The sequence below is a fragment of the Aphelocoma coerulescens genome, chromosome 7 (genome assembly GCF_041296385.1).
Source record: "Aphelocoma coerulescens isolate FSJ_1873_10779 chromosome 7, UR_Acoe_1.0, whole genome shotgun sequence".
Taxonomy (NCBI): Eukaryota; Metazoa; Chordata; class Aves; order Passeriformes; family Corvidae; genus Aphelocoma; species Aphelocoma coerulescens.
This window is the reverse complement of record NC_091021.1, coordinates 22,207,165-22,224,784: the sequence shown is the minus strand read 5'-3', so window position 1 is coordinate 22,224,784 and position 17,620 is coordinate 22,207,165. Positions and strand designations below refer to the sequence as shown.

Below are 17,620 nucleotides of genomic sequence, written 5' to 3'. Positions count from 1 at the left end.
TTAAATTAAAAATAAGGCACACGTCCCAGTACTATGCACACTAAATTAACCCTGTGCAGAAATAAAGCACATACAAGTAGCTACCCTGAACACTGGACTGTATCGTTTACAAGCAGAAATGGGTGCAAATAAAACATCAGTCTGTAAATCCCTCACCGACTGCCTTAGACATAGGAATGGCTTTGCATCTGAGCTGAAATAAAACCACACTTAAATAAAAAGTTACAAATTGAAAAACCCTTGCCTAATACTATATTTTAATGCATATTTTAGATGTGTTCTCTCCTGCATCAACAAATTAACTGATGTAGGGGCAACCAGCCAGCATTCCAAATGTAATGCCAGGAACTGCTGCTGTATACCCTCAAGATGCTTTTATCTGTCGCATGGGAAGAGAGTAAAAGACAGTTCCTATTTAGGCAGTTAGTAAAGCAGGTTTGATGAACTTTTAAACATCACATTAGTATGATTAAAAACAAAATCCAGCATGAAACAGAGAGATCTGCAAGTGTTAAATATGTATGCAATATGGAGAAAAATTATTTTAGTAATAAAATTAAAAATATTGTCAGTGCTGGTTTAGTCAGTGGAAGTATATTTGATGAAGCTTATCAGCACCCTCAAGCAGCAATTGAATTCATCATTAATAATATTCATTAAATATGCTTTGTCACATTGTGCTTGTTTAACAGTCCTTGTCTATAGATAAAGAAAATATGAAATGGGTTACAAATCGCAATAGGCTGTCAGGGTCCCCAGCTGGGGTGACTTAAACAAGTACGATTATGTCTCAGTTATCTTTTTTAATATCCTCAGATGGAATCACATCCCTAAATGATGGGTATTTGAAGAGGTACTGCTTAAACCCATGGGTCTGACATCCCTGCAGTGACACACAAAGTGTAGGATTCCCGATGTTCTGCTGCTGTGCTCTGTGTTAGGGGCCAGCTCAAGCAGGACGCTGGGTGCCATCAGTGCCAGCACGCAGATGTGCTGAGCTCCTGAGGAGGTAACACACTTCCATACTGATTGTGGTGTTCCACAGGGTAGGAGAAGGGTAGCTGGCATTGTCCTAAAGGAAAAAGCCAGCATTAACCCTTGAAGAAAACAGCAGACTTCTATCTCCCTTAGTCACTAACCTGGCAGAAAGAGTATAGGACAAATCTATCATTTTTGGAAGAAAATGTGAAATTAAAAGTCGCAGAAATAGAAATGGAGAAGAAAATGTCTTTTGCAGGACCTAGACAAGGAAATGTTAGCAACAAACTTTTTCTTCTGAGATAAGACAGTTTTTTAATAATGTAACCTCACTACTTAAAGTCCCTGAAATTAGACAGTGTGAAAAATATGTCTCTCTCAGAAGATCTGATTTTTGCATATCTTTAATGATGAGCATAAAGTGCTCAATAATGTGTACCAGGGACACTGGTTAGTTGCCAGTGCAGTTGCATTTATCTCCTAGAGTAAGACAATTGATCAGCTGCTTCTAAAACTTAGAAGTACTCCATCGCAACTTTCTTTAGCATTAAGCTGGTTTGGATGACCGTACTCCACAGCAAAATAAGCATCAGGATGTTTGTTTTCTTCTAAACTCAAACACTTTTCTATAAAAAATCTGCCAAAGAAAACCAGGCAACTGCCTAACAGCCAGGCAAACTGGCCTCTGTTACAGGAAAATACTGAGTTCTTCATAACAAAATGTGTACCAACATGGAATTTATACCATGTAGCACATCAGTTATGATATTACAAAAGGTCTTCCATCAAAAAATACCTAGGTAGCAATTTCAACCATCTTTAATGTGTAAGGTAAAATCATTTCCTAATGCATGAATAAGTGTATATAAGTTATGTAAAATTTAATGTCTAAAACTTCACATGATACTGAACCATTGAAGAAAAAGTAAGAGTAATGTATATAAGTATCACAGATGGCACTTAGTATAATAAAATATACGTAAAACATATGGGCTACTGAATTGAGAGGAAAAATGAAAGAAGTATGTTGTCTAATTCATTAGTTCTTCAAGCATCACAGAGGGTATAGCTCAAATGCTTTCTCAAGCATCATAGCAGTCCATTCAAATACTCTGAAAAATTAGTAAATGTATTCAAATACCAGTTGGCTCAGCAGAGAACTCATTACTGAGCTCCAGTGAAAAAAAATAACAACAAGCACCCCCAACAAAAATTGTACTTCAAAGAGGTGGGAGCAAGGGCAGGCTACAGGAGAGGAATACTGAAACACTGCCCAGGTGTGCTGGGATCATTTCGGAAAAGGAAAAGCTGAGCTAGATTTGAAACTCCTGGGATATCAAGGGCAAGAAGAAGAGCTTGTGTTTCTAGTATGTTAGCAGTAACAGAATGAACAAGTATAACTTGAGTCTGCTGATGAGTGGGGAGGGTGACTTAGCGGCAGTGGATGCAGATAAGCTGATGTACCTTAAACATTAACCACCTCAGTCTGGGAAAGGTTTGAATCTTGAGGTAGTGGAAGAGGACTGAGACAGTGATCTGTTGAGAAATTTGAGTCCAGCTGTGTCCAGGATAAAGCATACCAGGTTGTACCATCAGGAGCTTTGCCAGTAGACTGAGGAAAGTGATACTTCCCCTTTACTCAGTACTCAGTTGATCACACCTGGAATAATTAATCCAGCTTTGGAACCCTAGTACAAGAGAAATGCTAATAAACTCAAATGAGGCTAGCAGAGGCCACCAAGATCGATGTGGACTTAGTGCACATGTCCTTTGAGGAGAGGTTGAGAAAACTGGCCTTGGCTGTGACCCTAGAGTAGAGACAGCTCTGAGGGACTTAATAACAGTCTTTCAATAGATGTGAGGAAATTACCAGGAGATGGAGGCAGGTTTTTATTGAGGCACATAGCAAAAGAATAATAGACAATGCTTTAAATTGGTGTAAAGAAAAACCAGTTTCAATATGAGGGTACTGGGACAGGTTGCCCAGAGAGACTCCATCCTGGCATCCAATCGGACAAGTCCTAAGCAATCTACTCTGAATTCTGGGTTGCCCCTGCTTTTGGCAGGAGACTGGACGACTTCCCAGGTTTCCTCCTGACCTAAATGCTTTGGGATTCTATGAAAATATGATGGTTATAAAAGACCAATCTAAGAAAAGGATTCTCTGCTATACTGGAGTGGTAAAATGCTACATATTAGAGTATGTGCCATGCTAACAGAATGCCTTCGGAAAGCAAATACATCTGAGTGATTGCTATTTAATGATTCCCATGTGAAACAAAGCATTAATTGTCATACAGACTGTGCCACTTTCTAAAAAACAAGGTACAAACAAAGACTGAAGTCCAGGAGACGAAAAAGTTACAATCTAAACTAGGTTATGAGGATATCCCTGGTCAATAATAAATTTTAGAGAGATGTCAGTTGAATCTAAACAGATGTATTATATCCTGCAGAAATGTAATTTTTTCCATTGGTAACTTTATGTAGATCTCACAAGTATTCAGGATCATGAAGATCAGAATCCATTATAGACACCTAAAAGCTGAATCAAGCTAGAGTCTGATAAAATTTCAATTCTTTGATTGTTTGAAAAGTGGAAGTTTTTTGTTTTGAGGAGGAAATAAAGCCCTGCCTGTTGCATAATACATGCAGCAACAGTAAAAGACAAATAATACTTAGGTAAATTTTGCTTTTTTTGAAATAATAATGTACAGTCTCTGTATGACTGATTTGTGGTAGCACTTGAATAAGTGCTATGATTATCACAACAAAGTTCAATGTGAAACAGGGAAATGGTAATTTTTTTCTGTTTGAAAAAAGCATGAGCTTAGCAGCCACTGGACTTTCTTAACCATGCCTCCTGCATTTTCTCTTTGTCATTTATTTGGCAGTTCTATTTTCTGTATCAGATTTGGAAAAGTTGAGGGCTGAAGCTGACAGAGGACTTGATTCCACCTTTGTGTTCTTTTAACCCTATGTCAAGAGAAGGACACCATTTGGACACCTTTGCCATTCAGTACAACCCCCAGCTGTCTCTAACCCCATTCTGGCACTTCAGGGTCATGTGTGTCCCCTCTACAAGAAGAAGTTATTTCTCTGGAAATTATTGTTTATTATGACAGGACAGACATGTACCCAACTGCACTATCTAGGGTGTTGTCTTGGACCTGACCTGTAGTCTGAGAGGCTCATATAAGAATAATCCCTATTAAATGCAATTCCTATTAAAGGTAGCTTTACAGAACTATCCTATCCCCTGTTGAATACAATTTTATACTTTCATTCTGTTATCCATTTTTTAAACTTGATCATTTTGGTGCTTTTCTGTGTCATTTTTATATATATGTACACTGGGAAATGTTACAATGCAGCTTTGGTGTACTGTATTGGAAAAGAGAAGAGGTTAGGGCAAAAATGCAGTAGAGAAGGATGGTTTGGAACTGTGAGCTTTTCCAGAATAATACATCTTTTGAGGTAAAAGACTACATTAGTCAGTCAGCTCATTAGGAGCCACTTTAATTTGCTGTTCAGTTCAAACTTCCTGTGATTGAATGTATTTAAGAAGAAAATGCTTTATTAGCAAAACTGTTGTGAACTATAGAATATCAGTTTGTATTCTATGATGGGGTAGGAGGTAATTTTGGCAGCTCCTCCAAGTGATTTTCAAACCTTTTGAGAAGAAGAAATGCACTTCTATAGTATATATTATAATATATACAAATAATTGAAAATCTAGTCCTAAATTTGATTTTCCATGTAAAACTTCAGGTCAGTGATTTCTCTTGCAGTAACTGAACCTCAGTGTGCTCTTCATAGCTACAATAACTTAGCTATATCTGATATTTTAGTGCCTGTGAGATCTAAGGGGCAATTGGCCACCCCCCCCCCCCAACATTTAGATAATCTACTTTCCAGGTAACAGTTGAGATTAAATGTGTAGAATTGTTTCTCCATAATTTCAAAAATGAGTTGACATCTTTTCTTCAGATATTCCTCAGAAAGAAAAAAATCCTTTTTTTTTTTTTTATTTACAGGAAAATGATCCCAAGGTGAAAAAGGATTAAGAATTAAATATTATTTAAAAGGGAAGCAATTCAATCTATTCCCACAAAGCAGGGACAAATGCTCTTGCACATTCAGATGTTAAAGAGATTATGTTTGAAATGCAAGCAGCCACACACAATGTATTTGTTGGGCTAATAATTATGTTTTGCAAATGTCAAGTTCTGCAGAGACAGTGATGCTACTGGTAATTCTGCTACTGCAGGATCTGGTTTTTTACAAATGAGGTCAAAAGACAACCACAAATGCATGTAAATAGATCTGCATGGTCTATGGAATGGCTCCCTTAGCTATAATGTTCTTAGTTTGTGTAGCTGTTTCTATAAAATAGCCTTGCATACCCATCAGCTAGGAAGAAGAGTTGTCTGTGAAACATGCATTCCTTCCTCTTTTCCCCTCTTTAAGTTACCGTGAACATAGGAGGGGGAAGCCACGTGCACCCAGCTCCTGATCTACAAACATCACACAAATCAGACACTAATTCTGCTTGTAGCTGCAGTAGCAGTGAGTAGTTTTTAATTAACTTTTTAGGCATTTGGGAGCATTGTTAGATCCTACTTCTAATCCTGACATGAGAAGTGATTTGCAAGTTTCAGGATAAAGAGGAACACGGTTTTATTAAGTTTTGTGGTTATCCACAAACAGTACTCAAACTCTTCTTTATCCCTCTACAAAACTTTTCTTTAAAACTCTGTGAGTAAAACACTAAAGATGCTTCTGTGCATTATGTACCCACATTTTTGTTGCCATAAACAGTGTAACTTACAGAAAGACTAAGGATGCTCTGAATGGTGAACCAGCATGGCCTGGCTCAGGACGGACATTATACATAGGCTTTCATACCAGTTTGTGACCTGCTCCATTAATCCACACAGAAGGCTAAGATGTTGATTTATAGATAGTTTTGTACTTCAAGGCTGCTACTACTCTGTCACATAATCTGGTTATGTTGTCCATGACTCTGGAAATAGTCCTTCTGGGAAGTGTTGTTTTTCCTGTTGGATAGACTTTGGTGTTAAATTGATTCCTGGTATATTTTATCAAGCAAAAATAACACTGGGCACTTAAAATGAAAAAAATTGAACACATTTTCCTTTCTTTTATTTTCACTATTTAAAATGACATGGACTTTAGGTTTTCTTTCTTTCTTTCTGAATTGGAAGACATTTTTAAAGCAAGTAGACAGAATTGCAACAGTATTTTACCTTAAATACCATGACAATAGGATTTATGGACTACCGAGTTTCATGTTCTTTTGAAAGTATAAAAAGAAATGCCATAAACACAAAATACTAATGAGATTATCTGGCATTTTTTCCCAGAGAGGAAGGAGTAAAGCAGATTGGCATAAATGAGTTTTGAAAGGAGGAAATTTGCAAGCTATTTTCAGAGATACACTTGCATTGATTTGAATGAAAATCAGCAAATAATGCTCAAAGAAATAATCTCAAAAGGGCACAGACGCCAAAGTCTGAGAACAGCTGGGAGTAAGTGCTTTAGCACATGCATGTTAGTGATGAAACACATTTATGTGATGATTAGCAGCTTTTCAAGCAGCCTAGGTATAAGACCTTGTTCGGAAGTTCTCTCTGCCTGTCTATCGTGTGGATAAAAATGGAGGAAAGTTTTGTCTGTGTTTTGCATGTTTTCTTCATAATTTGTTGTCTTTTTATGCAGCAACAGAGATCCAGCTAAAACTAATTAGCAAAGATATACTCTGTGTCTGTACGAGCAGTGCTCCAATGCCTAAAGATCAGGATTCCTTAGTGTTACAAAACTTAAACTCTGCAATTTAATTCTATGAAGGCTGTTGGTGTACAAGCTAAGTCCTGTGTCAGTAGGTATTGATATCTTGCTGTCAGACCTTTAGGAGTATTTCTGGCCACAGAAGCAATCAGTTGCCATATAGTCCTGTGCATTTGCTCAAAAAAGGGCCAAGATTTCATAAGCTGGTACTGCCAAGGATCAGTATTCAGATTTTGGGATAGATCTAATTTCCTAGTATTTGAGGAAAACTGGTTGTTGTGCTTCTCTGAACTGACCATTTAGGCAAGACCTTCTGGTTTCCGCTGCAGTCTAATTTGACAAATCAGAGATTTAAATGAGGTCATGGCAAAATGTAAGAGAAAGTATTTTTATTGACTGTGCTATTATGGAGGAACAAGGACAGGAAAACAAGAAATTTCAACACGTAGGCAAGTACTGAATGCAGCTGTGATTTTTGGCCTATGTTTTCTTCTATGTTTTCCACTCACTATCAGTAATGAAATAGTTAATAATGTTGACACTTAAATACCATCTTTAGGTTTTCATGATATGATGGCTCTTTGCTAACAGATAAGCTGGACTATATTCTTTGTGTGGATAACATTTCAATGCTGTAATTGAAGGCAGTATCAAAACTAGGTATAATAAGATCTATAACTGGAATCCAGTTAATGAAACAGAAAAAGACAAGACCATCCCTTTTTACACTGTTTACTCTGAATTTTTTTCAGATTGAATTTTGGTATCCTTTGTGGTGATCGTTCCTGATGAGATTTAACTGTGGTTTTAGTATTAAAGAATTAAGGAAATTAGGAATGAAAAGACTATATTGAGAAAGTTGGTGAGGAAGCTTAAAACTGAGTATCTGTGGAAATTCTGGAGGTCAAAAAGCATTTTTAACTAGTTATGGCTATAATTCTGCTTTCAAAATGAAATTTCAGTTTAATATCCAAGAAATTTTTCAAATATGTATGTTACTTCCTTTAAAAAAAACCCAGTATACCAGACTAAAAAGTTCAGGCTGTACAAAATCATAAGACAAATAGTTCCCACCTCAGACATGTGAACTTTCAGAGTTGCAGACAATGTGAAACGAGCTAGTAACTATAGAGTCACAATACCCCACTGTCATTGTCATTTATCCGCTCTGCCTGGACTGAGGTTCACAGCTACAGTTCTGATTGCTTTTGAGATATGCGGTTTCCAGAGTCAATTAGCAATTTCCATAGTCAGCTTTGTCTTGCTACTCTGAATCCTATATTGCCTGATTAAGCTTTTTCCATACTAGGGAAGAGTTACCTAGCACATAGACTGAGTCATACGCTAAGTCACATATGTGGGAAACACTTTAAAACTGGACTTGAAACCACTAACATAAAATCTAACCCACACCACTGTCCTCTTTCCACTGCTTGGAACCAGTGGGAACAGCACTGATGTCAACACTGGTGTTACTCGAAGTGCCAAGTTTGGAAATTTGTTTCATATCAAATATGCAAAAGGCTGCTATTAGAAAAGCAGTGGCTCTTCCCCCGTGTCTACTGTAAGGTATGATGTCTGATTTTCTCTCTGCATCTCTTTTTGATATATGGGCCAATTCAGTGGCGAAGGGAAAGAACCAATCAATAACATGAATTAGGAGTATGCAATAACTCTCTTCTCATAATGTAACATTAGAAAGGATGCACGATGAAGATGGAAAGAGGACACAATAAATCATGTGAAACCACACCAAAAATAGACTGACAGCATCTGTTCTTTTTGTCTCATAACCCAAAACCAAAATAGCTTTCACTACAACTAAAAGGAGCATATTCAAATCAGATAAAAAATTTTGTCGGGAATGCCTAATTAAAAAATGAAACTCTTTTGAGTATGTGTATCATATCGTAACCTTATAGTACCATTTCACTCTAGAATGTGTCCCCTTTCTTACTACTACAGCACACTTTTTGAAAGTCAGCAATCATTTTTTTCTTTTTAGCTCAGACTAGGGAAATTTGGGCCCCTTGACTGGTATAGGTTGGCCCTGTGACATTCTGAATCCTGCTATTAAATTGTGCTATGGAAGTCCAGTGGAAGAAGAGTTCCGTCTTAACACTGTACTGAAATGAAAGACTCCTGATCCACTAGCCTGCAGGTTTTTTATTTGTGCCATGGAGGAACTCAAAACTGTCAGAATGTATTTTTCCAAATTAAGATTTTTTTTCTGTTAAAGATGCAGTACCTATAATAATAGCAATTGTATTCTTCATTACTTATTAAAATTATATGTATCTACTCATACCTTTTTGACCCTAAACACTGACAAAGAGAGTAATTTAGAAGTCAATTTAATTGCCCTATTTATTCAGATACTATCTCTCATTACAAAAGTCCCCTCCTTATTTAAAATCAATTCATCTTCACCTGGGAAGAAAAAGGAATATATTAGAAAGTCAAGGAGTTGAAAAATAGGAGTGAAATTGACCCATAAATAAGCTTTCTTAGGATATCTAAGAGGTTCTTTATCATAATCATTAGGTATCCTACATGAAATGTGAATAAGAAGTGACCCACAGTTCTGGGCAGACACAGGAGCCATATGAGATTGGGGATGGGTAAATGAGATTGCTGAGGTATTATCTCACTGCTGACGGTTCTCCTTGCTGCAAAATCAGCACTACTGAATGGGGCAAGGGATGGTGTTTTCTCGACAAGTACTAAAGCCTAAGGTAGAAACACTGCACTACAGACATAAGAATGGATGTCCTCATTCATTTCCAATAGTTCAACACCTTCAGTAACATTCTGGATTTCCTCCAAGGGCTATTTTAAGAATGCCTGGAAAAAAACCCTGCATTAAGAAAGGGGTTTTTGACAGGTTTTTTTGGGGGGGGGTAACACTTTCTTTATCAAAATGCAGTCAGACAGTATTTCCTATATCAAGGAGTCCTACACCAGTAGGGTATCAGACAGATTTGATTCATTGACCTTTCTTAACAGCTCTAGATAAGGCACTGAAATTATGGTCAAGGCTGCAGTTGCTGACCGTCATGCTAGAGCAGACCTAAGGGGACTTGACACACATGTAAGCAGCTTTCTTTTTAGCTGTATTTTTTACTGACTGGTAGGTTCACACAAACAGGTGGTAAAACGCCTGTGCTGACTGAAGTCTAAATGAACTCCTGATCTTTCTATTTAAGAACACTTTAATACCATTTTCACTTTATTTTGTCAGTATGATTGCACAATTTTTATTTTCTTATCTTCAAAAAAGAGCAGAAAAGGCCTTAAAATATTTGTTTGGAAATGTGCTTTGAAAATGCAAATATGTTTAATTTGCAGTCAGTTGTAGCAAATTATTTTTTTGAAACTGGGTAAACGGCAAGTAGTTTGTGAGGTTTGTACACACTCTGCAAGTAAATGCTTGATTTTATCTTTGCTCAAAGCTGTACTCCACCACAGTTCTTCTCAACCCTAGAATATCTGATGCATATATAGGCTAAGCTTAAATGATCCTACTTTCCTTTAACAGGTATCATCTGCAAGCTTATCCATATCCCATCATTGCCCACAAAGCATACAGTAAGAAGTAAAAATGTGTGCTGTATAGTACAATACTTCCTGATTATTATATATCCATTCTCAATCCCAAAATAATTATACTTTTTATATCAAAAGTTTTACAGCTTTACCACCTCAAGCAATATTTTACATCTGTCAAGAATGATTTATACAATAATGGCTTAAACTGCAAAATGGAGTCCTCAAAGGAAGAGCTGTCAAATATTTTCACCATAAATAACTTTATTAAAATAAGAACTGATATCCTGTATAAACAATATCTTGCCTTCAAGTATAATTCAGATCATATAGCTATAAGATTAGTGAAAAAAGAATTGTGAGATAGTAAGGAATATATGATATTGCTGCTTTGATATCAAAGTATAACTTTTTAATTAAGCAGATGCTAATGCCTAATGGGCAATCCTCAGAAAAAAATCTGTTAAAAAACAATAGTTCTTGTGACTTGTGTGTGTTTATCTACTCCTCTTTTTTAAAAGGGATATTTACATAAAAAAAGAAATTTACTGTGTCTTTAGTCCCTGAGTACATCCAGTGACAATTGTGGAGCTACTTGTGCTATGAGAACCTGTAAACTTGGACCTTTAGTTTTGGCACCATCTGTTCACATTAACCATTTTTCTCAGTAATTAATTCTTTTGGTAGCTATGTAATTGCCTACTGTGACACTATTTAAACAGGACAGAGAACTAGAACTTTGCTTGGATTGCATAGATACCCTTCTAGAAGGAAAAAGAGTAAGAAGAAATTTAAACCAAAAATAAGCTATATTAACAGTCTTATTCTGATAGAAATACTCCAAGAGTAGCTAGTAAGGCTTTTAGGTGCAGATACTAAAAACTGCTGTGGAGACAGCCTTGGTGTCGTTGGGATAGGGCCTACTGGGTGCCCAAGTGCAGGCCATCTAAACAGTTACACAAAGCTATCACAAGCATTCAATGCTGCTTTGCACCCTCCCCACACTGCACAGGGAAAAGGGCAACAGGCTCCATCCTGGTTACTCCTTTATAAAACCACCATGCGGAGCATTTTTTTCTCCTTTGACCACTCTATCTTCTGTCTGTCATGTTTAAGGCAGTGTAAATTCAAGCAGTTGCCATTTTCTGAATATCAACTTCCTACAAAATTTTTTCCCATCCTTCTGTCCCATCTTCTTGGAGTGTGTAATTTGGCCAAAAGATTAAAGCAGTGAACAAACAGCAGCTTTCAGTCTTGCATCATCAAGATGTTTAAAACTCAAGATCTTGCACTTTCATGGAGAAAAGTAGACTACAGAGCAGTAAAGAACATCAGAATCCTAATTCCCATGTATGTGTGCAACACCATTTTTCTATAGCAAGAATTTTCTTTTAAGCTGAACTTCAAAGCTGGGACATTTTAAAATTATATGAGGTGGTATTTAGAATCAAAAAGAAAAAGCATTATTTATAGAGTGATTTCCTTTCTGATATCTGCATTGCTGGAATTCTGATGACAGGTTAGCTTTATAAGTGATCCCACTGACCTTTGCTTTACTTCAAAATAGTAAAATAATTTTTAATATGATCAGTGGCTTATGTAGAGTAAATGATAGTGTGATGTGGAGTAAGGTTTTATTTGCAATTCACTGGGCATTTAGTCAGGAGTGTGTAATATGGTCTTCAGAACCTCCTATCAGTGGAACCTCAAGAAATTCACACCTTCTTGAGGTGTCTTCCTCCTCCATATGCTTATTATCACGTTAAATATTATACAATGGCTTGCTATGAAATAAAGTGTCAAATCAAACTTTTAAGCAGTGGATAGTTCATTGGAGTAACTTGGGTTACTCACATGGAGGAAGTTACATTTCTGACTGTGCTAGAATTCACCTCTAAAATTGAAAATTGCTGAAATTTACCTCAAGTCTCATACTTAGTCACAGAACACATACAAAATAAGCCACTAACCAGGCACTAGACTCTCACATTTTTAGAAAGCTGTTGATATTTACTTTGTTCCACAACTTGGAGGAAGTCCTTGTTAAGGTATCACTATTCTGTATATTGTTATAATACACAGACTATATATATATAGCTATATGTATATATGCTATGTATTGAAAAATCAAATTTGAAAATTTGCAAAAGTGAAGATGAAAAGTGAGATATATAATTTTGAGTTATTTAGAATAACTATAGAATATGTTCACTAACATTCATTACATTCATCATAGGGGTAGTTTCAATTTCATAACACCAAACAGACTTCAGATTTTCTATCACATTTTGAAAATAAATTGAACAGTAGGTGGAGCAAACAAAAAAAATCTATATATACAAACAATCAAGTTGACAGATAGCCATGCATTTGAATGTCAGACCTATCTTTTATTTTGACAATTTTTTCCTGGTTCACCTGTGTTTGTTTAAATTTAGCAGATCATACAGTGCACATGGCAAATCCTGTTCACATTTAGACAAGTAAAATATTGAGGCAAATAAAGAAACTACTCACAGAAGTGAAGTTACTGAAAACTCTTATGTATAAGATTGTTCACATTGAATAATCTGTAACTCAGCATTCTAAACTATGAAAGATACAGCAATTTTTGATGTCAGAATTCAGCATTTTAGAAAAGGACCTCTCTCTCTCTCTCTGGTAATTGACAGATAAGCAGTATTTTTAAATGCCATTCCCTCCCTCCTAATATTTTGGGAGACTTTAGGACTTTTAAACTACCACATCCCGAAACAGTGCTCCAGGCCGATGGCTGTGAAAGTTAGCAATGACATTCTCCTTTTGCAGTATTATTTTTAACACATGCCAAGTTAATACAAACACAGGATAGATGTGTAAAAGACACACAGTGTCCTGAGAAATCTACGTCCAAGGCACAGTTACAACAACAAATCTTGACCAAAATCTGCTCCAGACCACCAAACCAGATCTAAGAATAAAGGACTCTACTGAGAATCTGCTACGAAGAGTATGCTTAAATATTGGTAGCGTGGGTAGAATGGTTGGCCCGAGTCCTATCTGAATTATACCAGCCTAAGCTAAAAATAATATTACTTAAGTCACTCCAAGATAACAAGAGAATTATTGAGAACAGGATTTAACTCTGTGACTTTAAAATGAGAGAGCACATTGCATGTGATTCTAAAATTGATGTAAACAACACACTGGCACTTCTCCAGAACTAATTTAAGCTCAGCATTTGAATATGAATTTCCTTTTCCTTCTCCCAAGAGTGTACACAGCAAGAGACAAAACAAGGTACACCACAATTATCAATTACTTGAATTCATTTGAAAGATGGGTGTTTCTGTAAATATCTCTGGGCAATTAAAAAAACAAACCAACCAACAACAAAACACTACATATCACTATTATGTATCCTAATTACTTCTCATGCGTATGCATCTTTAAATCTGCAAATACATTTATTCATTCTGTGGTCTGAACAGGAAAAAAAGTGTCAGCAGATTCAGCCATTCTGCATGTATTGAGTCTTTACTGAATACCAGGGAAACTGTTCATAGTCTAGGCAACCTTGAATTTTGACTCTGCCAATACTAGGAAAATACTGGTAGTTCAATTGCAAGTACTTCACAATATCTCAGCTCTGAAAAAGACTTGTCCCTTTCTTTATAAGCAAATGCTTTCTTTATGATAGGCTGTTTTTTTTCTACTTTTAACTTTGTGGTAAAATACTGCATTTAAAGCAAGTTAGGCTTTCTCTATGCTGATTACTTTACATGATTTACATCTTTAAACCAACCAAGAGGAGAACTTCTATTCCAGAGTTGCAAACACTGTGCTGGCTTCATTCAGCTGGTAGAGTAAGCGTACAGTGATATACTCCATACACCCACTACTCTCAGGGCAGATTCCCCTACTGATACACACAAATGTATTTTACTGGACTTCAGAGAAATTACAACACCTCCAGCAAAGGGGCTGGCCAGCACAACATACGCACTTCTTTTACCAATCAACTGCTAACCAAACACAAAAAGTTTTGAAAATAAAACCAGACATTACCATCTTTGTGATAATAGGTGACTTCTACTTTCCTCTCCTCTGACCCCAGCAGGGCTTGAGCAATTTGGGCAATATGATGTCTTTTGGTCTCTGGCCCATGAAGAAAATCACAGGTGCAAGGTTTCTGCATGACATCTGGCCTGGAGAACCCGGTCATCTCACAGAACCCATCATTGCAGTAGATGATAGCACAATTCTGCACTCTAGCATTAGCAATGATGAATTTTTTATCTGCAATAAAAGAAAGTGATGCATTTTTTAGTACTCTTTCAACATTTCTTATAGGGTCGATTGAAGGGATGAATGCTGAACAACCCTTCTTTTCATGAGAATGCCTGAAATACAGAGATTTTCAGTCATTTAATAAAGATAAGTTGATCCATAGCTTTTAAAGAAACTTGAATTAATTTAGAATACATTAAAGATGAATATAGATTTTTTTTAGGAAATAAAACCACATTCAGCAAGTCTCTGTAAATCTCTTTTTGACTTCAAAATTTTGTCTGTGTCAGGCTTCACTGAAGCCCAAGTGATGAGCACCATCCTGTCAGTTGTAACTCCAGGAAAGTCCTTGAAAAGTTAGTAGCTTCTTTTGGGGAGATGAAGAGCCTCAGGGCAGGGGGTTCTACTCAAGTGAAGGACTTCCTAGTGTAAGGTCCAATCATCTCAATCTACTATGTATGGATTTTTGTTGAGGTGAATGACAGGAAATTTATAGTCAGTATTTTTAAACATCTATCTAGAAAATAACAGAAGAAAAAGAAGTTCCTAGAAACAAAAAAAGGGGGCACAGGAAATGATTGTTATGTTGGAAACATTTTGCACATTTCACTGAACTTCTGTGCTTTCATCCATCCTCCTTTCCCAAACTCTCATCTCAAAAAGTTTCAAAAGTTTTCAACTCTTATTGGTTTGTTTCTGTTTACCTTTACAACACACTATTCTCATTGTAGTTATAAACGTGCAATTTTGATACACTTACTGCTAATAACATTAATTTTTACTTACTTACATGCACTAGGAGGTTGCTTGCTTTATAAAAGATTTCTTATATGACACCAAGTAAACAGTGCAAGTCTTCAAAATTTTAAATATGGTCTGTCTTTGAACACAGTGACATATTTGGAGATTTCATTCTTACTTTTTCTGCTGTCTTTCAGTCATGCTGAACTTTCACTATCACTTGCCTATTTAGTACCTGGTGTTTTATTACCGTCAAAAAATATACACTTCACTGGATAAAAACTTTGAGTAGCAATACTGACTTAGCATATAGAGCAGCACTATCTTTATTTTTTTTCTCAAATAATATAAATATTACAAATGCTAATATGGGTTTAAGTATAAGGAAGTATATGAACTGGAATTAGCTGTAAGCGTTCATACCAGGCTGATACTAAAATTATGCTAAATATTTAAATCAATGTACATATATCAAACTACTGCTTCTAAATGAAATTCATTTTAAGCATCAAGTGTTCCTTCTTACAGCTAATAGGAAACTAGAATTCTGGCCAGGAAAAAACACTTCAGCTTCAGCCTCCTCGACAGGTAGTAAACTGCTGCATTGGAAAAGATCTCACAGACTCTCCCTGAGGATGCATTTGCACTGGTTTGATAGATATTTTAGACTTACATAAACAAAAGAGAGAAATTTGACAGCTATATTAAAATGCAGTCATGACAACAAGGTAAGAGAGTATTTCCTCTTTAATAACTCTTCTGCATATTTTCTGTTTCCTCTAAATCAAAGTCTGAAGTTCTGCTTTAATTTGAAAAGGCAATTATAATTAACAGCATTAACAATCATCATCATAATAAATCTAGCTTATTTTTTAGATATTGCACAGACAGCAAGATCCCACATTCTGCTTTTAGAGCCATCTCACTGGTTCAGAAGAAGGTAAGAGATGTAACTTCTATAGCTATATAATATGGATACAGTCAATGATAAAAACTATTCCTTGAAACAGTGTGGGAAAATAGCCCCAACCCCTCCCGTCCCCCTCCCAAGTCTCCCCCGGCCCCAAGCCCACAAGCCAATAATTCAAGTTGGTAATCTGTATTCTAGATCAAAAACATTGCTACTTCTGCCAGGGATCCCCTCCTTACCTCCGGGGTTTTCTTTACAAGCTACAAACTTAAAAATAGTCTGGAGCTGCTGTCCATTTAGTCACAAGCAGAATAAAACTACTATAGCAAAATAGATAGAAAGCGAGAACTTACTTTGCCCTTCAAATTTTCGTATGATTGTACCCAAAAATGTATTTTGTGGTGCCACATGACCTCTGCGAACAGGCATGTTTGTACAAGTCTTCGGTTTTCTGTGCACAATGACTTCTCCAAGGATCTCCTACACGGCTCCAGCCCAAAGCACCGAGCCAGCTACCCTTTGTGACAAATCATCGTCCTCTGGAGCTCGGAAATCTCTTCCCATTAGCACCACTTCTAGAGACACGCTTTTCCTATTGGAGTCAGATTCATCCCCCAGTTTCTTTCTTTCTCTCCTTGCTTTCTTTTCTATTTTTTTTTTTTCCTGGAGGAGCTCGGACGCTATTGTCTGGGGCGGGTAGGGGTGGGGTAAGCAGGAGGAGGTGGCGGGTGGGGAAAGATTACAAGGGTAATCAATCTCTAGCACCAAACATCGCCAATTTTCCAAAGCAAATGGCTGTGACCCGGCAGTTTCCGACGCTGTAGTGGTGGTTTGAGGGCTGGAAGACTAATGTTGCTCCGCTGCCAGAGGGAGTGACGTTCCCCCCCTCCGGGCTTCACCACGGCGCGCAGCAGCTCGGATTACTCAAGCGTGGTTTAGCAAGAGCCAGCCAATAAATCTCTTCAAAACTCAGCGACAAACAGCGACATCAGGAATGAGCTACACCCCAGCAGCACCGCGACGTGCCACGTCCCCCGCCGCGGCGGCTGCAGGGGTCAGCGGGGACCGAGGGCGCTGGCGGCGGGGGGGCCCCGCCACCTCCGGTAGCCCCGGCGAACCCGCCCTCCCGGCACCGCCAGCCCTTTCGCGGCCCCTGAGCGTGGCCCGCCGGGGAGCCCCAGGCGCTGGCAGGGCCGGGGGAGGGAGGGAAGTTGGTACACGCCCCGTCTGGGGCGGGGGGCGGCGCGAGTAGGGGTCGATGTTGAGCGATGGGGAAGCGGGGGAAGGGACCACCGGAGCCCTCGGCATCCTTCCTCTCCCCGGTGGAAGGGATTGCCCCCTCCTACCGCAGTGTGACCGAGGCGA

At 37.6% G+C, this 17,620-nt stretch overlaps 1 protein-coding gene across 1 annotated transcript in view; it reads right to left on the bottom strand.

Annotated features, from left to right (window-relative positions):
* Positions 1-16,839, bottom strand: part of KCNH7 (potassium voltage-gated channel subfamily H member 7) — a 217,133-nt gene extending 200,294 nt beyond the window's left edge. Inside the window, exons 1-2 of the mRNA XM_069020800.1 lie at positions 16,609-16,839; positions 14,383-14,613 (exon numbers count right to left, since the gene is read on the bottom strand). Coding sequence (XP_068876901.1) covers positions 14,383-14,613; positions 16,609-16,684 — 307 coding nt within the window. The 5' untranslated portion in view covers positions 16,685-16,839. The remainder of the gene's footprint in view (positions 1-14,382; positions 14,614-16,608) is intronic.
* Between the last annotated feature and the right edge of the window lie 781 nt (positions 16,840-17,620).